The sequence below is a fragment of the Gadus macrocephalus genome, chromosome 23 (genome assembly GCF_031168955.1).
Source record: "Gadus macrocephalus chromosome 23, ASM3116895v1".
Classification (NCBI taxonomy): domain Eukaryota; kingdom Metazoa; phylum Chordata; class Actinopteri; order Gadiformes; family Gadidae; genus Gadus; species Gadus macrocephalus.
This window is the reverse complement of record NC_082404.1, coordinates 15,445,239-15,469,298: the sequence shown is the minus strand read 5'-3', so window position 1 is coordinate 15,469,298 and position 24,060 is coordinate 15,445,239. Positions and strand designations below refer to the sequence as shown.

General features: G+C 48.2%; 1 protein-coding gene across 4 annotated transcripts in view; it reads left to right on the top strand.

Annotated features, from left to right (window-relative positions):
• The window catches only part of esyt2b (extended synaptotagmin-like protein 2b), a 38,382-nt gene that overhangs the window by 7,012 nt on the left and 7,310 nt on the right, over nt 1-24,060 (top strand). The window contains exons 5-16 of one of the 4 annotated variants that reach the window (XM_060045523.1): nt 772-844; nt 1,400-1,489; nt 6,509-6,564; nt 13,319-13,439; nt 13,709-13,885; nt 14,818-14,900; nt 16,014-16,062; nt 16,477-16,566; nt 16,712-16,807; nt 18,853-18,957; nt 20,980-21,042; nt 22,073-22,147. In XM_060045523.1, coding sequence (XP_059901506.1) covers nt 772-844; nt 1,400-1,489; nt 6,509-6,564; nt 13,319-13,439; nt 13,709-13,885; nt 14,818-14,900; nt 16,014-16,062; nt 16,477-16,566; nt 16,712-16,807; nt 18,853-18,957; nt 20,980-21,042; nt 22,073-22,147 — 1,078 coding nt within the window. The remainder of the gene's footprint in view (nt 1-771; nt 845-1,399; nt 1,490-6,508; nt 6,565-13,318; nt 13,440-13,708; nt 13,886-14,817; nt 14,901-16,013; nt 16,063-16,476; nt 16,567-16,711; nt 16,808-18,852; nt 18,958-20,979; nt 21,043-22,072; nt 22,148-24,060) is intronic. The other 3 variants (XM_060045525.1, XM_060045524.1, XM_060045526.1) reach the window with 3 other exon arrangements.

Genomic DNA, 24,060 nt, shown 5'->3' with positions numbered 1-24,060 from the left:
TGTGTGTTATCCAGTGATATTTTCAAAGGCATGCTTGGTGCCGCCCCTCGCGTTGGCCCATTTTCAATACTCGTTGCCAGACCCTACAGCTTTCTAGATGTGGGTCTGGATTTCCAGGCTAAGCCTCCCTCAATTTACATCCTAAAAATAACACAATGATGATAACAAATCTTAAAATGTGTCGATTTAAAAAAATTAACATTTATTGAACTATCGGTCGATCACTAGTCTGTACTGCTGTTTGACACTATCTAATGTCAATACTATAATCTACTATAATATACTGTCTCTACTGTCTTTAGTTTAATATTCTGTCTCCACTGTCGTCTACTATCTCTTCTATAGTCTACAATTTCTACAGTCTAATATTCTGTCTGGACTGCCTTCTACTATCTCTACTGTAATCGACTGCCTATGCTGTCTCTTCTGTCTTTACTCTAATATTCTGTCCGTACTGTCGTATGCTATAATCTACTGTCTCTGCCGTCTCTACTGTCTTTGTTCTAACATTCTGAGTGCGGGGGTGCCAGGCCAGCCCCCCCCCCCGTTCCACCGCTGGAGTAGTAGACATTTAGGCCCAATCCCATTTCCACCCCTTACCCCTTACCTCTTCCCCTTACCCCTTCAAAACCAGGGGAAGGGGGAAGGGGAAGGGGAAGGGGAAGGGGGAAGGGGGAAGGGGGAAGGGGTAGAAATGGGATTGGGCCTTATGATTCATTAATGAAGGGATTGAAGTCAGGTGTGTGAGCTGAGCTGGCGTTGGTGTTTCAGCTTCGTGGGCAACACAGAGGTGGACGTGGAGGTGAAGAGGTTCTTCTGCAGAGCCGGCATTAAGAGCATACAGGTCAGCAGAACCTCCCTCCCTCTGACTCACCTCCTCATCCTCGCTCGGCTCCTCTCTCCTTCCTCGCCTCCTCTCTCCCCCCTCCTCCTCTCCTCCTCCTCCTCTTCCTCCCGGCAGCCCCTCCCCCTCTCCTCTCCTCTGAGCGGGAGCTCAAAGCTCAAAGCTTTGTAGCTGGTGTTACAGGGGGGATGCTGAACCAGCTACTGATAGAGGCAGAGTGTGTGTGTGTATGTGTGTGTGTGTGTGTAGAATTTGTGTGTGTGTGTGTCTGGTTAATGTGTTGGTATGTGCGTGTGTGCATGGTTAATGTGTGTGTGTGTGTGTGTGTGTGTGTGTATGGTTAACTTGTTTGTGTGTGTGTGTGTGTGTGTATGTGAATGTGTGTAGAATTTGTGTGTGTGTGTGTGTGTGTATGGTTAACTTGTCTGTGTGTCTGCGTGTATGTGTATGGTAAATGTGTTTGTATGTTTGTGTGTATGTGGTTAACATGTGTGTGTGCTTATGGTTAATATGTGTGTGGTTAATGTGTGTGTGTGTGTGTGTGTGTGTCCTCAGCTCCACGGAGTGCTGCGAGTGCTGATGGATCCGTTGCTAGGCGACATGCCGCTGGTCGGAGCCCTGTCTCTCTTCTTCCTCAAGAAACCGGTGAGTCACATGATCACTTCACCCCACTTGAGTTTTGTATTGCCGGCAAATGGGAAGTCTAGAAGAGTAGAACTAACTAACCCTAACTAACTAACCCTAACTCTAACGAACTAACCCTAACCCTAACTCATCTCAAAGCCAGCAGTCCTTCCGCATACATTTAAAAAGGGGCGGGGTCTCGCCCTGTTTCCTGATTGATTAAAGAGATATCTTGATTCCTGTTTGGTTGCAGCGATATTTGACCCCATGATGTCTATCTCCAGCGACCGGTCCGCCCGGTGTTGATTCCTACCTTTACACACCCTGTCTCTCACAGCACTGGTGTCTTGACAGGACGTCCCAGTGTGATTTACCTCTGGGAATGTTTACCAGAGCTGGCTGAGCTGGCCGTGTTCGCTGCCAGCCAATCACGTGCTTACAGGTCCTTGCCTCTAGCGATATGATTGGTTCAAACAAATATGGTGCGAAACTTCAGGTTCAGCCGGAGTTCAGCTCTTCTGACTTAAAGGGGGGGATGTCATCCCACCCGTTGTGAGTTTGATTAGCCATTAGAAGCCATTTGAAACTCTGCCTTTTAGTGACACACAAGTGGGCGTGTCCACCTAGATGTATGATGGATAGATCAACAACATTTGCTACAGTCCGCTGGGTAGGCTGGTAGACCGATCTATCCAGCGTACAACTAGGTGGACACCAGTGGCGGTTGGTGGTTTTTAAAGTGAGGGGAGGAAGGACTGCACACGTGGTTGCCACTGTTGGTGTCTGGTGGCATAAGAATGTGATACTCATTGTTTCAGGGGGTTTTGGTGAACTTCAAAATAGTAGGGAGGGATAGTTATGTGAATACATTTTATGAATTTATGCAAAGCCACCAGTGGCATCACTGTCATTTGAAAGCTGGTGGGCTTTTGGTCTTTGAAATGGACAACAAGGGCAGAAGGAAAGGATCCAAAGTCCATTAGTCAAATCAGGTTGTAATTATTGGTTGTAATTTAGCTATGTTTATTTTCATTTACAATTGTTTTAAGAAAAGACTCAAGACCAAAAGTGATGCCATTTAAAATGCATCATGCTCTGAATCATTCACCCTTTCCACAATATCAAACAGAACGGTCAAGTGAGTGACAAACTAGTAAAAAAAAGAAAAAAAAAAGAACAAGAACATTATTTCAAACAACCTGATCTATGGGCATGGTGCCTAGCAAGGAATGTTGCATAGCAGCACCAACGTGAACTTGACACTTGTCGTGGCGTTTGGTTGCCCTATCAAGAATTTTCACATCAATGAAACAATGAACAGCCCACGTTGGAGATTTGCCATTATTCATTAGCAAACAGGGCCAGCAATACAGTCTATTGCTAGTAATGCTACCAGTAAGCCATGAGTACCTAGCAAACCATGTAATATAATAATAATAATAATAATAATAATAGATTCAATTTATATAGCGCTTTTCTCACACACAGAGTGCTTTACATATAAATGCAGACCATTTACCATTTACATAGGGGCACAACAATAGATAAACAAGAAAAAAGTTAGAGTTGATGGGGCTAGGGTTGGTGAGTGATCTCGGGGTAGGCAGAGGAGAAGAGATGAGTCTTGAGGCGGGACTGGAAGACGGTGAGGGACTCAGAGTCACGAATATGTTGAATATGTTATGTTATATATGTAGCACCCACAACACTGACGTTGCCAATACTATTGGTGATCTCGATTTTGCGAAGTGGTCTGCCCTTTTCTTTGGTCGCTTACTTAGCACTGTAACTCAATTAATGGAATGCTTTGTAATTATGCATGAACAATGTCCTCTGTTTCCAGTGTTTCCATTGTACACTTTATTCGCAAATTTTAGAATCTCGTTATCCTTCAGATGATTTCACCTGCTATTGTGCTAATGTCCCTTTACCCAGGGAAACGAACATTATATATTCAAAGGCATTAAAGTAGTCATATTTAAGGGCATTAATTCATTACAGTAGTCTGGGCAATCTACATTTTTTATTCTCAACAATGTTAGGGAGGATCTTCCTCCCTCTCCTCCATGGAGAAGCCTCCAGTGGTGGACACACTCACCTGTGATGTCGCTAAGACAGGCAGATTTCAAAATGGCTTGTAACGGCTAGTCACACTCACACCTGGTGATATAATATCACCCCTTTAAGAATGAAATCTAAAGGCTGATTTGTGCGGCTAATAACTGAGTGATTGCCCATTGTTGTGCAAGACAGAACCGTTGTGTAACTGGTGGTTTAGGCTTAAGAGCCGTCCAAGACGATTGGTCAGAGGTCAGATATCCATGCCATCCCATCCATCGCTGACCTCGTCTGGCTTTTCTATCTCAAATGAAATCTGCTCAAAGGTTAGAGATTCAGACTCGTAGATGGCATTTAGAGCAAACTCGATTCCTTATGTTAAATTGACTTTTCAACTGCAGAGCTGACCTTTCCATGGCCTTCGGTTAACCTAAAGCATTTTTACGCATTATACCTCATGTCGTCCACAGTACTTAATTGTCAGAGCAAGTCTGAAATTAGTCTTGCATCCCAGCAGCTCCATTAACAAACATCACAGACAAGACATCAGGACAGGACCCCTAATTATAAAAAAAAAAATCCATTCATTCATCATAACATTACAGCAACAGACGACAACATTTAAGGCCCGTCTGCGTGCATTTGATCGGGGGTTAGGTGCCTGATTCAGTTCAGGTATTGACTGGTTAACAACAGAGTGCTTCAGTCTAACCTTTCTGAATGTTGGAACCCGATATCTCCGGTTTGATTGTGGTAGATTTTACTCAGTGTTCAGGACGTGGTTAGGGTTGGAGGAAATGTGGATAACCCCCTCAGTATGTTTTCATGGTAGACTGATTCATACAGTTTCTGGAGTGGTTGACCTACTATCTTTCACTGTCTCTATCTGAGAGACACCTTGGGCTGGTGTTTCAGTGCTGCCTCGTTCACTCTCTCTCTCTCACTTCCATTTCCGTCATGACAGCTTAGCTCTAAACCTACTGCAGTCTAAAAATATATAGACCAGTTCAGTAGGACAGCGTTTCTATTGGAGCTGAACTGCTGCTTTAATTAACTAGCCTACATTCAGCTATTCCACATCGGGCAAGCCTACATCAAGCAGGCATACATGCAACTAGCCTACATCCAGCTATCCTACATTGCCCTCACCCAGTTAGCTAGAAGAATCTAGCCAGCCCACACTTACATTGCCTACATCCAGCTAGCCTACATCCAGCTAGCCTACATCCAGCTAGCCTACATCCAGCTATCCTACATCCAGCTAGCCTTCATCAAGCTAGCCAAGCTAGCTAGTCTGGGAGAGGATGCTGAGAGGGTTATCCTCCTTAATAACAAAATGCAATTTCTAATGTCTCACTCCCTGTGAGCTGTACTAGACACACGGCGAGGAGATAAACAACAATAATGATGAAGACCAGGAGGAGAAACAAGGAGTTCTATGGCTCATTTAACACGATTATATCTGCAATGGAAACTTCCCTGGAAAGTCCCTCCTCTTCGCTCCCGCACTCGCAGCCACTTCTGCCCACTGGAAGCGTCGGTTCCCAGGTGTTCTCCCTGAGGGGGGGCACCTGGGAGCAAAGTGTGCATCCTATGGATGGCAAGCATCCATAGCCTACCTCCCCCTGCCGCCGCCCTCTCTCCCGCTCCCTCTTTCTTTCTCTTTCTCTCTCTCTCTCTCTCTCTCTCTTTCTCTCTCTCTCTGTGTATGTCTCTCTCTCTCTCTCTCTCTCTCTCTCTCTCTCTCTCTCTCTCTCTCTCTCTCTCTCTCTCTCTCTCTCTCTCTCTCTCTCTCTCTCTCTCTCTCTCTCTGCAGGGTATAGAACATGCACTCTCAGCCCATCCAGTATTGCAGTGCTGGAACACGGTGACAGTATACGTATTCCTATACACCCACAGGATCTCATGGTCTCATTACGAAGGTAGTTCTCCCAGCAGGCCGATGAAAGCTGGCTCTTTTAATCTCCTCCATCTCATCTTTATATACAATTGAGCCGGCGCCAGCCATCAATATCACAGCAGGACCCTATGGCTGGTTAAACTGCACTGTGCTACAGTGGTTCTGACTGCGGGACAGTGTGGACTGCACCTATTACGCTGTACTGTGTGACTTACTGCGGTACATCCTGTGGTGCTTTTGTTATTGCAGTGAGATCTGTAAAGCATACTTAGCAGGGCAACCGTGGAAGAGTGAACAGCTCCAAGGCTAGATGTCTTCCAGAGTCTTCAGGCGGAGAAATTTCTTCGTCCATCCTCTCTCTCCCTTTCTCCTCGTCCCCTCTCTCCTCTCTTCTCCTCCTTCACACTCTCTCCTCCTTCACTCTCCTCCTTCACTGTCTCCTCTCTCCCCCTTCACTCTCCTCCTTCACTATCTCCTCCTTCACCCTCTTCTCCTCTCTATTCTCTCCTCCTTAACTGACTCCTCTCTCCTCCCTCTACTCCTCTCTCTCCTTTCTTCTCCTCCTCCTCTCTCCTCTCCTCCTTCACTATTTCCTCTCCCCTCCTTCACTTTCTCCTCTCCATCTTCATATTCTCTCTCCTTTCTCTCTTACTCCTCTCTCTCCTCTCACTCCTCTCCTCTGTTTTTATTCCTCCTGCACCCTCTCCTCGCCCCATTTCATGGAGAACATAATGTTCTTTGGTATGCGAGTGTGTGTGTGTATATGTCTGTGTGTGTGTGTGTGTGTGTGTGTGTGTGTGTGTGTGTGTGTGTGTGATTGTCCATTCAAGCTAATTGCAGACTCATTCGTGCAGGAACTAAACCCAAACACTTTAGTAAATGGTCCCCGCCAGCCAGCCATTGTTGTGCTGCGATGGTGTGCTGTACTTCCACAGATTGGCTGTCAGGGCGGTTGGCCTGAGTGGCGTGTGGCGGCCCCAGAACAATAGGCTGCTCTGTGTTGTTGGGGTGTTTGATGACCCATTGTTAAAACGGGTTTAACCACTCTTCATCCCCTGTCCTCCTCCTCCTCCTCCTCCCAGCTCCTGGACATCACCTGGACGGGCCTCACCAACATCCTGGACATACCGGGCCTCAGGTGAGCTCTGCAAGCCGCGTGTGTGTGTGTCTTTTTTTGTGTGTGTGTGCGTGTTTCAGAGTGCGCGTGTGGGTGTGTGTGTGTGTGTGTGTGTGTGTGTGTGTGTGTGTGTGTGTGTGTGTGTGTGTGTGTGTGTGTGTGTGTGTGTGTGTGTGTGTGTGTGTGTGTGTGTGTGTGTGTGTGTGAGTCTGTCTGTTGCCAGGCTGATCTGCCTAACGACAAATGTACACCACTCCTTCTCGTGGTCGCTCAACCGTCTTAGCAAACGGCTAGCCTAGCGCTGGGCTAACCTAGCCCCAGGCGTCGCTAACAAACTTCACTGGCACAGTGCTAGTGCTGTGGTGCGAGTGTCTCCTGCTAGTTTGCACTCTGCTAGTAAAGGTGGGCTAGCGGTTGCGTCTCGTGCTGAGGGTGTTGAGGTGGAGTAAGTGCTTCCTGCTCCGTTAGCATGAGGCTCCCTTGAGGCTAACACTTAGCAGACAGACCTCTGGCTGGGCCGCCCGTGTTAAATCAACATGTTGTTCGAGTGCTTTCTGGGCCCGTCTCAGAGGAGAAGCTCAGCACAGTTTATGTTCACTGATCCCTGATTAATAGCTCCAACAGCAAACCAATATATAAAGTGTGTGTGTGTGTGTGTGTGCGAGGTTCGTTGTGTGTGTGTGTGCTTGCGTGTGTGTGTGTGCGTGTGTAGTCTCATTATGGTCGTAGCTCTCGGGGCCACAGCAGCAGAAGACAGTTTGTTTATGAACCATTTAGGAGGATGGATCTTCAGGCGGCCATGTTGGATCGGTTAAACCCGATTTACAACCCAGTTGGAGAGCTGATGGGGCATTGGGCTTCTCTGACCAGGGAACTCCGTCAAAGAGTCCATCTTCTCCCAACGCCCCAGTTGAATGGACTGCATTCATACAGCGCCCTCCTAACCAGAGGCCACTCAAAGGACTATACAATATTGCCTCCCATTCACACATTCATGCACACATTCACAAACCGATGGCGGTGTCAGCCATGCAAGGCGACAGCCAGCTCATCAGGAGCAGTTAGGGGGAGGTGCGTTGCTCGGGGACACCTTGACGTTTCGGGGAGGATCCACGGGAGGAGCCGGGGATCGAACTAGCAACCTTCCGGTTACCAGCCGACCCGCTCCGACTCCTGAGCCACATGTAGCCTCGATGCAGCACGACCTGCTGTTCGTCAACAGCACCACGGGAACGTTGATGTCAGCCTCTGCCGAACGCCTGCGTCAGGCGCTCGGTTTATTTCAGGACGAGGATCCGGCGACGGGGAGGAGAGAGGTGTTGAGATTGAGAGGGGATTATGTGCATTTGTCGACCGCTCCACCAGGGATAAGGAGGGAGGAGAGAGACACAGAGACGGCGGGGCACTCCCGGTGTCAGTAAACCCAGTGTGACTACATCTATTCTGTTGAACACGCCCGTCCTGATGTCGGTGCACCTCGGCCTTTAGCTCGGACCGACAGCAGCACATCCGAGCCAACACTTAAAGGTCGTATCAGCGATTCTAGGCCGAAACATAAATCATCACATTCATCTGACCTTTCCTCACGAAAAAACACGTCTCTGTAGGCAGCCTATGCTCCGAGATCGTACCCAAAAACAAATGGTTCTACCAACCACTCAAAACCGAAATAAATAGTATTCGAGCCAATCACTAACGTGATTGGCGGGATGTTGTGGGGTTTTACGCTGCGTTCATGATACTTTTTACTGGATGCACGAAACACGGAAGGGAGGGGAGAGCTGGCTCTGTTTGTTTGGAAACTCGCTTCAAATACCAACAGAAGACATGTGGCCCAACATCGCTGATACAACCTTTAATCCCCCCAATGGTCGAGCTGAGACAAGGAGAGGTAGTCGTCAGGCACCAGGCAATAAATGGAGCGCTTTGGAACCGGGACAGCTGAGCGATCGACTGGGGACGATCTGGGCCAATCGCAGCCTGACAATCACGGCTGTTAATGTGACCTCTTGCCGTGATCAGACCGCGTATGCAAACGTGAGGGTTTTATGAGGAGTATCTTAATATGTAAAAATTAGGACTTTAAGGAGGAATTGCAAAGAGTCTTGTTGTGCACTCGCTGGCCGTTACAGTGAATGATTCACTCTAACAATATAATACTACTACAGCAATCAGTTTAATGTACTCACTCTTCAACAGTCTATAACTTTAGCCATCATTATCGAAGATTTGGCCGAAGAGGTTTCGGCCCTCATTCTCAGGCTACTAGAAAGCTAAGAACTCTGTTGAATCACTGGTTGTGAGTGTTTAAAATGTGGAAACACAAAACTCACTGAATCGTGATGGTTCTGCTAACCCCGCAATACCTTTGACTATCAATAGTGATCAGGTCTCCACGGGTTGTGATGAAGAAAGGTATATTTTATTTATTACAATGCCATCACGCCCGTAGCTATGAGGTTACCGCGGTCCGCACCTTGGCCATTTAAAAGAAAAGAAAGGCTGAAGAAAATTCTCTCTCTCTCTCGCTGTCTCTTTCTTTAATAACAACTGCATAAAGAATCAGCATTGGAGAACTTCTCTGGGTATAATCAGTCTAGACTTAGACTAGGCTCTGCACTGTGTGACATCTGGTCGCACAGGGCCTCACGATTTATCAATCCCAGGCTACGGCCCTGAACGCAATGATTTACATAAATACAAAACAGATCGTAAAAACCTATTTATTAAATACACAACTGGTCAGGAGAACCTCCCCGTCCTCAGGTTCGCCCCCAGTGGAGCTCAGATATCCTCCACCACCCAGTCAGATCTGAGGGCTGTCTCAAACTGATGCTGCCAATCTCTCCGACGCAGAGCCGCCGTAACGGTTAGCCGTCTCTGACAGGAAGTCAAACACTGAAGGTCAAGACAGACAGAAAGGCAACACAGACAGGAAGTCAACATAGACAGGAAGTCAAGCCAGAAAGTAAGTCACCACAGACAAGAGCTGTGTTCGAAATCGTTCCCTATCATGGATGCACTAAATAGGGTGCACGCCATTTTGTAGGGTGTTCGAATTCTCAGTGGTCCACTATATAGGGCACTATATAGTGGACTTAAAATAGGGTACATACGATGTACCCTACATGTTACTCCCGTATACCACAATGCAATGCGGTCGTGTTTTTCCGGAGGAGAAGAAGAAGCTAAATAACCGCGAAAACGAATACATTTAATGATGGAGTCTCCGGCTTTCGTATAGAAATGTCAACAATTTATTTGGGATTTAACATAGAAAATGTAACAGTCAAAATGAGTTAAAAAAAATTTGAACATGGAAATGTAACATTCAACATCAATACAACCTCCAGCTTTCCTCGTGAGTGCCCGGTTTGTTTACATGATGTGGGCGCATCTGTCTGCGTCACACAAATACCCGGCACATTTACTGACGCAAATTACGTTTAGAAATGTTCAGCGTAGTGTCCGAATTCTCGTTCCCTATTCCCTATATAGTGCACTATATCATGTACACTATATAGGGAATAGGGAACGAGTGTATAGGGAACGATTTCGAACACAGCTAAGGAGACAGCACAGACAGGAAGTCAACATATACAGGAAGTCGAGCCAGAAAGTAAGTCAACACAGACAAGAAGACAGCACAGACAGGAAGTCAACATCGACAGGAAGTCTAGCCAGAAAGTAAGTCAACACAGACAAGAAGACAGCACAGACAGGAAGTCCACAGAGACAGGAAGTCTAGCCAGGAAGTAAGTCACCACAGACAAGAAGACAGCACGGACAGGAAGTCCACAGAGACAGGAAGTCCACAGAGACAGGAAGTCAAACGAGATAGGTGAGGGAGTGGTTGGAGGAGACGGGGTGCGTCTCAAGAAAAAAATTGAAAGGGCTGCATCGGGCTCCGGAGGTAGAGCGGGTCCTCCTAGCTGAGTGTCGAGGTGTCCCTGAGCAAGGCATCTCACCCTGGCTGCTCCCGACGAGTTGGCTGTCGCCTTGCATGGCTGACTCCGCCGTCGACGTGTGAATTTGTGCATGAACGGGTGAATGTGAGGCCATATCGTCAAGCGCTTTGAGTGACCACTGCGTAGAAAAGCGCTGTATAAACACAGTCCATCTACGATTCAAGAGGAAGCTGTGGTCCAACATGGCCGACGGTTCCCTGCGACGTGTTAACCGACGCGGGAGGACGTGATTCATCCATCGGCTCCCTTCCCGCTCAGCGGACCCGTAAAAACCGACCGGTTCGGGCTGGATTAATGGCGACAGCGGAGGCCATGCGGCGGTTTACTGCGCTGAGTATCGGCAGCTTGTGTTTCAGGCGGTTGGCTTCCCCGCGTCGATACACTGCCTGTAGACGGCACTGCTGAGGCGTGGGAACTACTGATTATTGCACTCGTTATGAAGAGGTGCCGCCACTGAATCTGCCCACAGGGTAAACACTATGGATTCTGTATAAAAAAATATTATATATAGATTAAAATATCTGCACACTTGTAAGCTGATTATTTTATGCAAACGACGCTTTTCGTAAATAAATGAGCTTACCGTTGTGCGGTGATTTTACACTTTTTTTTCACCAGCACCTGAGAATCAAAAGGCTGTGCAAAGGGACTTCGTTCTTCTTAGTATTCTGTGTTTGGGGTTCTGGTTGTGGATGAGAATGTAACTCCTAAGGTCCCTGATGTGCAACCCAGATGATCAGGGGAGTAATGGCTGCCATAACTGACATACGTAGTAATACATGAAAACATTTTGAATCATTTACGGAGTGCTGGAAGATTTACTGTCTGCGGAGTACAGGCATCCAGTCACAGTCACGCAACAGACCTGTCATCCAGTCAGTCACAATAACAGTCCAGTCATCCAGTCAGTCACAATAACAGATCCGGCATCCAGTCACCACAATATACCAGTCATCCAGTCAGTCACAATAACAGATCAGGCATCCAGTCAGTCACAATAACAGACAAGTCATCCAGTCAGTCACAATAACAGATCAGGCATCCAGTCACCACAATATACCAGTCATCCAGTCAGTCACAATAACAGATCAGGCATCCAGTCACAGTCACCACAACTGACCAGTCATCCAGTCAGTCACACAACAGACAAGTCATCCAGTCACAGACAGACACCTTAACAAACCAGTCATCCAGTACATACAGACAACGTGCACTGAGACTGTAGTGCTACTTGTTTTACGTCCTACTAACCGTTCGGCTCAAGCTGCCCCTTGGGGAAAAATAACATTTATTTGTATTGAATTTCAAAATAATCATGATGGCTGCCGGTGATGTGTCACATGTTGGGCTGCTCTGATTGGTTGTAGGCCGATCCAATTTTGCCCAGATGCATTTTGGCCTGAGCCTGTCGATATCGCCCCTTGGAAATCTAAAATGAACGGAATGGTTCCAGACTGATAGGCTTTGGCTAATTGGTTATGGGATGTCAGGCTAACAGAGACCTATATTGGGAGTTGGAACTCACAACCTTGTTATTGCGAGACTGCATCGATCCATCATGATACAGTTAACCCCTGCTCTCCTTTGCTGACTGGTCCTACTCCCCTCTCCCCTCCCCCCCTCCTCCTCCTCCCCCCCCCCCCTCCTCCCCCTCCTCCCCCCTCCCCTCCTCCTCCTCTCCTCCCATTACCATCCAGTCTATTTATCTGACCCAAGGGGGTTATTGCACCGCGTTTGACCGCTGGTCATGTGATCCGGCCGGCCAGGGTGGTGTTCTCTTCAGATCAGAGGATTATTTTGAGTCAACAACTGCACCCGTTCGCACATGGAAGGAACTTCGACCTACCCGAGGATTACACCCAGATATTAATAACCCAAGGACAAACCTTTAGTTGTCTTCAAATACCTCCTCATAAAAACTATTTCCTTCTCTCCTTCTTCTATCTCTCTTTATCATCTCTCTGTCTCTGTCTCTCTCTGTCTCTGTCTCTCTCTCTCTCTCTCGCTCTCTCTCTCTTTCTCTTTCTCTTTCTTTCTCTCCTTGTTCTCTCTCTCTCTCTTATTTTATCTCTTTCTCATCTCTCTGTCTCCCCCCCTCTCTCTCTATCTGTATCTATCGCTCTCTGTCCGTCCGTCCGTCCGTCCGTCCGTCTGTCCGTCCGTCCGTCCGTCCGTCCGTCCGTCCGTCCGTCCGTCTGTCTGTCTGTCTGTCTGTCTGTCTGTCTGTCTGTCTGTCTGTCTGTCTGTCTGTCTGTCTGTCTGTCCGTCTGTCACTCAGTCAGTCTCCGCTCCTCTCCTGAGTCCTCCTCTCAGTAGGACTGTTAGTTCAGGTCAGCAGGTCATGGTGCAGATGAATCAGTATTGGAGAATCCTCCCCTCTATATGAGGAGCTGGTCCTACCTTCAGGCACCAGGCAGAGATTACCAAGAGCAAACTGCAATTATATAAATTCTCCTTCGTGCCGTGTGCAATAAATAGCTACATCTTTTTATCCATTGTCTTCCATGGACACTGGGCACTTATTTGATCCGTTTCTATCCGTTTTTATTTTATTCTTCTTATAGCCTTTTATGTTCTGAGAATGTTTGCCAAGCCCTGATGCAAATTGAGTTTCCCTTGCGGGACAATAATATATGAACTGACCTGAACTTCTCTCTCCCCTCCTCTCTCCTCTCCCTCTCTCCTCACCCCCTTCTCCCCTTCTCTCCCCTTCCTCTCCTCCTCTCTCTTCACCACCTCCAACCCCTCTCTCGCCTCTCCTCTCCTTTCTCTCTCCTCACCACCTCCTTCTCCTCTCTCTCCTCTAGTGGTTTTTCAGAGAGTGTTATTCAGGATATTATCTTCAGTTACCTGGTCCTCCCCAACCGCATCACCATCCCACTGGTGGGCGACGTTGAGCTGACACAGCTACGGTACCCCATGCCTAAGGTACTGCTTCCTCCCAGACTCACTTTCTCTCTTTCTAGCTATCGCACTGGCTGTTTATCCCCCTGGCTAGCTAGTTACCTGGCCGGCTAGCTCTCTGGCTAAATAGCTCTCTGGCCAGCTAGCTCCCTTTCTGTCTACCGCACTGGTTATTTATCCCCCTGGCTAACTAGGTCCCTGGCTAGCTAGTTCCCTGGCTACAGGGATATTATATTATAGTTATTATTTTATTGCTAGCTCCAGAGGTGATGATTGGCGGTGTATCTCGGCAGGGGGTTCTCCGAATCCATTTCCTTGAGGCCCAGGACCTTGAGGGGAAGGACCAGTTCCTGGGGGGTCTGATTAAGGCCAAGTCGGACCCGTACGGGGTCCTGCAGATCGGCACCCAGCAGTTCCGGAGCCGCACCATCAAGGCGAACCTGCACCCAAAGTGGAACCAGGTCTTCGAGGTGACAGAGACTCATATACACTTGTAGACCGTCTTTAACTGTAGAATGCAAATAAAAAATATAGTCCAGCTTTAACTGTAGAGTACAGACATGTTTATTCCATTTAATTGCATGGAATATAACTGTGTAGAGGTGTTTTGTTTTTGTACTACCTGTTTAGTTGTTAAGCACACGTTTAAATGTTTAGTGGGGTTTATGTTTCACAGTTTACCTGGTACAACATCCACAAAGCTGTGATTAATTAGTAACAGTGTTATTGAAAAGCCATTAAGAACAAAAACCGTCTCTGGGCCATGATGTCATCATTCATGTGACCCTGGGCGACGATGTCATGGATCATGTGACCCTGGGCCACGGTGTCATGGATCATGTGACCCTTGGCGACGATGTCATTGATCATGTGACCCTAGGCTGGATAGTAAACCTATTTCGATGGATGCATACACAGAGTGCAGAGTGAGCCCGGAATACAGTTTCACACGTCCTGTCAACGCAGTTTCACCCCCTCCCCGCCATGCATTCGTTCGTGCATCATGTGAGAGATATGTTTAGCTACAAGAGTGTTTCTAGTGTAGATCATGGGGAGCTGGTGGCTGGTTCACCCTGGGGAAGGGTTAGAAAAGGGGAACTAGACAACACTGGTTCACAGATGGGGTGGCTAACACAACCTGAAGGAAACCTCCTAGCGTGTCCACCTAGATGTGTGCTGGATAGATCAGTCTACCAGCCTACCCATTGGATTGTAGCAATCGCTGCTCATCTATCCGTCATACATCTAGGTGGACACGCCCACCTGTGATGTCAGAAGCTGCACATTTTCAAAACGGCTTGTAATGGCTAATCGCACTCACGCCTGGTGGTATAATATGTCCCCTCTAACTTATTAAAACGTAAACAACAGACAGATTTCCCATCACACTTGCGTTCCCCAGGCACTGGTGTACGAGTTCACCGGGCAGTACCTGGAGATCGAGCTGTTTGATGAAGACACCGATAAAGATGACTACCTGGGCAGGTGAGTCCTCCTAGATACTGTAGTCTGGTTACTCCTGTGTGTGGGTGGTAGTCTTCGATAACCAGTCACCTCTGCGTCTTAACAGATCTGAATAAATGCGCTACACATTCAGCATTAACAGCAGCGGTCAAACACAACCAGCAGCAGGATGTTTCCTTGACAACGCAGAAACAACTTGCTCATAGCGCCATGGAAGAGATGAGATGATTATATCGCTGATTAAAAAAATAACGAGATGAATGAAAGGATCTAATTTGTAATCATTGTTGGTTACTGCGGTATAAACTCTGGTATAAACTCTGGTATATACCTAAATGTTGGTATAAACTCTGGTATAAACTCTGGTATATACCTAAATGTTGGTATAAACTCTGGTATAAACTCTGGTATATACCTAAATGTTGGTATAAACTCTGGTATAAACTCTGGTATATACCTAAATGTTGGTATAAACTCTGGTATAAACTCTGGTATATACCTAAATGTTGGTATAAACTCTGGTATAAACTCTGGTATAAACTCTGGTATATACCTAAATGTTGGTATAAACTCTGGTATAAACTCTGGTATATACCTAAATGTTGGTATAAACTCTGGTATAAACTCTGGTATATACCTAAATGTTGGTATAAACTCTGGTATAAACTCTGGTATATACTCTGGTATAAACCCTGGTATAAACTCTGGTATAAACTCTGGTATAAACTCTGGTATAAACTCTGGTATAAACTCTGGTATAAACGTTGGTGTAAACGCTGGTATAAACTCTGGTATAAACGTTGGTGTAAACTCTGGTGTAAACTCTGGTATACACTTGCTGGCGGTGAGTGGCCTTGTCTGTCCCACATCAGCAACACGACCCCCTGGTACGTTAGGTGTCATAACGGAACAGCCCCTCCTGCCGTTTGTACATGAAACTCAAGCGTCGGTCCGCAGGGTCGACAGACCTGAGATCTGCTCTTAATGAAACGCTGATGATGATGATGATGATGATGATGAGACGGGTGGCCTTGGAGCTGGGACCGCCCTTGGCTTCAGAACAACAGCCAATAGAGGCTGGGCTGCTCATTGCCCTGTTGGGAACCCTGACCTCTGACCTGTGGTTCTCCTCAGCCTCATGATGGACCTCAGTCAGCTACACCAGGAGCAGAAAGTGGACGAGGTAACGCCTGCCATCGCTGTGATGACCATCTCTCTGTCTGTATGACTGTGGAGATGATGGATTGAATATGGAATGACTGGCTAGTCACTGTGATGATAGATTAAACATAGAATGTCAAGCTTGTCACTTGGAAGATCACCTCTCTGTTGTGTTGTGTTGAGAGATGAGAGATGAAACATAAATAACTTGCTGAAAACGAGGTGAGATACAGGTTGGTCTCTGGGCACATGGTTGCTAGATGGAAGGTGTGTTTGGTGTCAGGTGGTCTAAGGTGTGCTTGGTTTATGTCTCTCGTGAGTTACACTGTGTTCGCTCTACGTCTCTAGGGACTAAGGGTGCGTTGGGTTCATGTCTCTGGTGATGTGAGGTGCTTGTGTTCTGTGTAGTGATCTGAGGTGCGTTTGGTCTGTTTAGTGGTTCGACCTGGAAGAGGCCCCGACCGGTAAGCTCCACCTGAAGCTGGAGTGGCTCTCCCTGTTCTCCAATCCAGACAAGATGGACCAGGTAACAAACCAAGCACTCCTAAAGTTACAGTCACACAGTGACATCGGTGGTGATATCCAAGCTACTCACCGAAGCGGGGTGTTTCCATGGCGCTGGCGCTTAATCATGAGGTAATTTCCTCCGTGTGTTTTCCCTGTCCAACCAGGTGCTCCGAAGCGTGCGGGCGGACAGAAGCCTGGCCAATGAGGGACTGTCGTCCGCCCTGCTGATGGTCTATCTGGACTCAGCGAAGAACCTCCCAGTGAGTTCTAGAACCACTACTCCTCTCCTCTGTCCTCTCTACTCTCTCCTCCTCTCCTCCTCCTCCTCTCCCCTCCTCCTCATCTCTCCTCCTCCTCCTCTCTCCTCCTCCTCCTCTCCCCCTCCTCCTCCTTCTCCTCCTCCTCATCTCTCCTCCCCTCCCTGTCTTCGCTCCTCCTCCTCCTCCTCTCTTCTCCTTCTCCTCCTCTCCTCCTCCTCCTCCTCCTCTCTTCTCCCTCTCCTCCTCTCCCCTCCTCCTTCTCCTCCCTCTCCTCCTCATTTCTCCTCCCCCTCCTCCTCCCTCCCTCCTCCCCTCAGCACAGTCTTCCTGCAGGAGTAAGCAGGAGCCATCAGCCTGATAAGGGACTTATGCAGCCTTGACATGAGCACACAGAACTACTCTTCCCCCCCCCAGCGTAGAGCGAGTTCATTATTCATCACACGCCGCACTGCTCTCTATTCCTTCCACAGGGATGTTGTCCATACGGGACAGCAAGTTCCATTACCCCCTCTCCTTCCCCTCGCTCCGACCACGTGGAGGTGGAGGAGGAGGAGGTGGAGGAGGAGGAGGAGGAGGAGGAGGAGGAGGAGGTGGAGGAGGAGGAGGAGGAGGGAGAGAGGAGGAGGGAGAGAGGAGGAGAGGAGGGGGAGGAGGAGGAGGAGGAGGAGGAGGTGGCCAGCAGAGACGCCAGTAGAGATTCTGTGCAGCATCCCTGTGGTCCAGTACCAATACTACCATGCCAAGCAGTATGATGGAGAAAGATTTAGTTTGGCCCAATATGGAAGAGGCAGTATGCCAACAATACCAGGATGTTGTACAACATCCAGTCGCGTTTCACAGTAGGCAAGCCAGCATGCCTTAGGCTCTTCTTACCCACAATCCTCTGCAGCAGGAGAGACGTGGAGGGCACTACAGGTGTTTTATGACCATGCATACTGTGTGCAACAGTACAGACTTTGTAAGGGTAGCTGCAGTGCGTACTACAAGTAAAAAGAAGAGGTATGCGATTGGAACACAGCCCGTGCCATCTCAGCCTGTCAGGCATTCATCCATCAATCTCCTCTCCATCCTTCTCTCACCACTCCTACACTCTCTCAATCCATCTTCCTCTCCTAGCCGTCCTACTCTTCTCTCTCCTCTCCCTCCTCATCAATCCTACTCCTACTCCTCTTCCTCTCTTTCCTGCTCCAACTTCCTTCCCCCCCTCTTCGTGCTCCTCTATCCTCCTCCTTCAACATCATCATCATCATCTCTCTCCTCGTCTCTCTCCTTGTCTTCCCTCCTCCTTCTTCTCCTCCTCCTCCTTCTCATACCTATGTCCTCCTCCTCCTCCTGCTCCTCCCCCTCCTCCTCCTCATGCCTCTGTCTTCCTCCTCCTGCTCCCCCTCCTCCTCCTGCTCCCCCTCCTCCTCCTCCTCCTCCTCCTCCTCCTCCTCCTCCTCCTGCTCCTCCTCCTCATGCCTCTGTCTTCCTCCTCATGCCTCTGTCCTCCTCCTCATGCCTCTGTCCTCCTGCTCCTCCTCCTCCTCCTCATGCCTCTGTCCTCCTCCTCCTGCTCCTCCTCCTCCTCATGGCTCTGTCCTCCTCCTCCTCCTCCTCGTGCCTCTGTCCTCATCCTCCTGCTCCTCCTCCTCCTCCTCCTCCTCATGCCTCTGTCCTCCTCCTCCTCCTGCTCCTCCTCATGCCTCTGTCCTCCTCCTGCTCCTCCTCCTCATGCCTCTGTCCTCCTCCTCCTCCTCCTCATGCCTCTGTCCTCCTCCTCCTCCTGCTCCTCCTCATGCCTCTGTCCTCCTCCTGCTCCTCCTCCTCATGCCTCTGTCCTCCTCCTCCTCCTGCTCCTCCTCATGCCTCTGTCCTCCTCCTGCTCCTCCTCCTCATGCCTCTGTCCTCCTCCTCCTCCTCCTCATGCCTCTGTCCTCCTCCTCCTCCTCCCCCTCCTCCTCCTCCTCCTCCTCCTCATGCCTCTGTCCTCCTCCTCCTCATGCCTCTGTCCTCCTCCTCCTCATGCCTCTGTCCTCCTCCTCCTCCTCCTCCTCCTCCTCCAGAGTGTGTTCACAGGGAGCCTGCAGGCTAGTGGAGCCCATGCCGAGCGCAGGGCGTCTGGCCTGGTCTTTACCGAGCCCCAGGCCTCTCAGTCTAGGAAGCTACTCGTGAGTCCCCCGTACGCTGCATCCCCCTAGCCTCAGCCTTAGCTTCGGGTCTGTGTGCTAACAGTAGCCAGCTATGGGCCATAACTGTGCGTCATGATAACGTTAGCGTCAGTGCTGAGTGCTAACACAGCATCATGATAGTGTGTTTTGCGCTGTGTCTTAAAATACGTTGAGCGGCGACATCGGTTCTGTGCCATAACTGTGCATCATGATGGCGCTGGTGCCGTGTGCTAACATAGCATCATGATAGCGTTAGCATTAGTTTGGCGGGCTAGCACAGGTCAAGCAGTAAGTTTGCGTCATGATGGCATTTGCTTTGTGTGCTGACATAGCATCATGATAGCGTTAGCACTGTGTGCTAATATAGCATCATGATACCGTTAGCACTGTGTGCTAACATAGCATCATGATAGCGTTAGCATTAGCCCTGTTTGCTAACATGGCTCAAACAGTAGCTGTATCTGTGGTGTGAAGCATGTCTCATGGATCTACTGTCCATGAAGAATGGTCCAGAGGAACCATTAGCACATCCCACACTACGAGGAGACAAGACCCCTTCAGACCCCCAAGGAGCAGGGGAGGGGGTTCTTCCTACGGGTTGGTCTCCAGAAGGTTTTCAGCTGCAGCACTGAGGCGTCAATGTATGGATTATCAGACCCCTGCCTTGCTCTAACAACTCCCACTCTCAAACACCTCCCACTACAAACTCCTCCCATCCTCAAACACACTCACTCTCAGACTCCTCCCACTCCCTATTGCATACTCCTCCTACTATCTGACTCCTCCCACTACCTGAGTCCTCCCACTATCTGACTCCTCCCACCATCTGACCCCTCCCACCCCCTGGCTCCTCCCACCACATGACTCCTCCCCCACACAGCAAGCTTGTAGAGGCACTACACTACTGCTACTGTCTGTTATCTATTACTATTCATTAATTTAGTATATTATATTATCTGACTTGTACAGGTCATCAGGTGGGTAGGGGTCAGGAAATTGTTCATTGTTGATGCATGTATGACATGTAGCCTGCAGACCGGGGATGGAACCCATGACCTGTAGACTGAAGACCATAGGGATGGAACCCATGACCTGTAGACTGAAGACCATAGGGATGGAACCCATGACATGTAGACTGAAGACCATAGGGATGGAACCCATGACCTGTAGACTGAAGACCATAGGGATGGAACCCATGACATGTAGACTGAAGACCATAGGGATGGAACCCATGAACTGTAGACTGAAGACCATAGGGATGGAACCCATGACCTGTAGACTGAAGACCATAGGGATGGAACCCATGACATGTAGACTGAAGACCATAGGGATGGAACCCATGACCTGTAGACTGAAGACCATAGGGATGGAACCCATGAACTGTAGACTGAAGACCATAGGGATGGAACCCATGACCTGTAGACTGAAGACCATAGGGATGGAACCCATGACCTGTAGACTGAAGACCATAGGGATGGAACCAATGACATGTAGACTGAAGACCATAGGGATGGAACCAATGACATGTAGACTGAAGACCATAGGGATGGAACCCATGAACTGTAGACTGAAGACTATAGGGATGGAACCCATGACCTGTAGACTGAAGACCATAGGGATGGAACCCATGACATGTAGACTGAAGACCATAGGGATGGAACCAATGACATGTAGACTGAAGACCATAGGGATGGAACCCATGAACTGTAGACTGAAGACCATAGGGATTGAACCAATGACATGTAGACTGGAGACCATAGGGATGGAACCCATGACATGTAGACTGCAGACTTGCTGCGTTCTCTGGGTGTGTGTACCCTGACTAACTCCTGGGTCTGGTTCTCTCCTGCGTTCTCTGGGTGTGTGGCCCCTGACTAACTCCTGGGTCTGGTTCTCCTGTGTTCTCGCCGTGTGTGGCCCCTGACTAACTCCTGGGTCTGGTTCTCCTGTGTTCTCGCCGTGTGTGGCCCCTGACTAACGCCCGGGTCTGGTTCTCTCCGTCTCTCTCCTGTGGTTTTAAAGAGCAGCCTGTCAGATTACAGCCATGACGGGGCCAAGCAGGTGTCGGTCTTTAAGACCCTGAAGGTACCGTCCGAGAGGCGGCGTGCATGACATCACTTCCTGTGTTTCTTCTTCTTCCCCTCTCCTGCATCCCCTGCACCTTGCTACTGTGATGACTCCTTTTGAATTATGAATTATGAACCCAGCGAGCACCTGTATCAAACATGCATGGGAGTGTCAGTGGGCGTTGTGTTGTGATGTGCTCATCTCCTTACTGACCGTTTCACAGCCTGCTTGACTGACTGTTTTTTTGGATTCGATGGGGGAGGAGGGAGACACATAGTTGAACCTGCACTATGTCACCTTTCTACTGCAGCGATTTACTCCACTAAAGAGAATCTGAACCAGGATGTTTCTCAAGAGTAAAGCACGCATCCATGACTAAATCCATCCTAGGAATTATTCTCTAAACTGTTTCATTCTTGGCCCCACAGTCTGAGATGACGTAGTGCTAACTGCAGCTACAACTCAAGCCATTAGAGGCTGCTAAGGGGCAATCACACCTAGTGCAGGTTCAAATAAGTGCTAGTGATTCAATTCTTCTGTTCGAGTGAGTTGTAGTTATCTTTCAAGGCCTTAATGTTGGAATGCAGTTCATGGGTTTGGCCTCTAGGGGACACTAAACTCACAAAGAGGCGAGTGGTATGTAGGTGCTCTTTAAGTCTCCAGTACTCAGTAGGAATAATGTTTATTTATAGATTTATATTCAGTAACGTTACGGAGGCAGTAAAACAATCTGTCCAGGAATCGCTCGGCTAGATGAGAATTTAGAGGCTCTGCCTGTGATTGGTTGGTTCCGTGACAACTTGATCGGATTGAAACCTGAAACTTAATGTTGTCCGATTCGGAAGCAATCACTTCTACATGTCACGAGATATAATACATTGGTGAAACATTGTGTGTGTGTGTGTGTTTGTTTGTGTGTGTGTGTGTGTGTGTGTGTGTGTGTGTGTGTGTGTGTGTGTGTGTGTGTGTGTGTGTGTGTGTGTGTGTGCCCGTGTATGCGTGTGCGTGTGCGTGTGTGTGTGTGTGTGTGTGTGTTTGTGTGTTTCAGTGTGGTAAGAAGAGCAGCAGCGAACCCAGTCCGTTCGTCCGGTTCTCCGTGGGAACCAAGACGCTGGAAAGCAAGGTGAGCGGGTTCTAAGCTATTTCCTTCCGGTTCTGTTCTACGGTTCTCCGCCTGGTTCTGTTCCTGGTTCTTTCCCTGGTTCAGGCTAACGTGTGTGAACTAGTTTCAGAACGTGTACTTTGTGTGAACTAGTTTCAGAACGTGTGCTTTGTCGGAACTAGTTTCAGAACCTAAACTAGTTTCAGAACGTGTATTTTGCGTGCACTAGTTTCAGACCGGATGTGTTGTGTGAACTAGTTTCAGAACATAAACTAGTTTCAGAACGTGTGCTTTGTGTGAACTAGTTTCAGAACGTTTGTGTTCTGTGAACTAGTTTCAGGACGAGTGTGTTGTGTGAACTAGTTTCAGAACGTGTGTGTGGTGTGAACTAGTTTCGGAGCGTAAACTAGTTTCAGAACGTGTGTTTTGTGTCAACTAGTTTCAAAAAGTGTGCGTTGTGTGAAGTCGTTTCAGACCAGATATGGTGTGTGAACCGAGAACATGTGTGTTTGTGAACTAGTTCCAGACCAGATATGGTGTGTGAACCGAGAACATGTGTGTTTGTGAACTAGTTCCAGACCAGATATGGTGTGTGAACCGAGAACATGTGTGTTTGTGAACTAGTTCCAGAACGTTTCAACTCCACGTATCAAATCGGCGTCACGTGCTGATTGACAGCTGTTATAATCTTCACACAAACATAATCGCCTCGAGGATGACCTTCAATGGACACAGCTGTGTGATGTGTACACATCTACATTGTCCCGTAGTATTTTTGAATAAAACATAACACATAGAACCTAACCCCGGGCTCAGAGAGCCACGCCACCTTGCACCATCCAATGGCTTTAATGAAGCCTCCCGGAGGAACGCCTGCTTATCGCTCCGAACACACTGCAGCTACTGGAGGCACGCACACACATGTGCACGCACGCACACAAACACACACATTGCCATACACACACGCACAAGCACACAGGCACACACACATTCGTGTACACACGCCTGCGCGTACACACATATGCATAACACAAGCACACACACGTACAAGCACTCAGGCACACACACGTACAAGCACTCAGGCACACACGCGTGCACGCACGCGCACACACACACACACACACACACACACACACACACACACACACACACACACACACACACACACACACACACCATCAAAGCCACCTGGAACAGTATTAAAGTGTATTTATGCTAATGCTGCTCAGCTCTGGAAAACAAGGCGTGACCGTTCAATAGACGTTGAGTCCCATACAATCTGTGGTATCTTAATTAAATACCTTCCCTTCTCTGCCGTGAGCTGACTGGTAAATCTATTGCACAGAGTATGGGGAAATTGGCTCCGTAATGATTCATCCTAATGAAGTCGTTCCATACTTAAAGGTGCTTTCTCCTGCTGTGGCAGGCTCGCTAAGGTCCTCTGGCCAGATGCTTGTGACTCATCCGCTCTGTTTAAACAATAATATAACAATCTAACACAACTACACACTTGAGCACTGCACAATATAACACTACTACACACCTTAACACTACACAAAATAACACTACCACACACTTTAACACTACACAATATAACACTACTACACACTATCTTACTACACACTATAACACAACTACACAACATAACACTACGCAATAAAACACCACCAAACACTATAGCACTACACAATATTACACAACTACACAATATAACTGTACAATATAACCCAACTACATACTATAACCCTACACAATATAACACAACTACACAGCAGGGGCGATTCTAGGTTCTGACTTTTGGGAGGGGCTGAACCCCAGGAAGCCACAAGGAATTTAAAATAAAATAAGTAACATATTAAAATAAATAAATAAATAAATAAGACAATAAGTCCCGTCTGCTGCTCGCGCCCCCATGAGTCTCATAGTATTAGAAC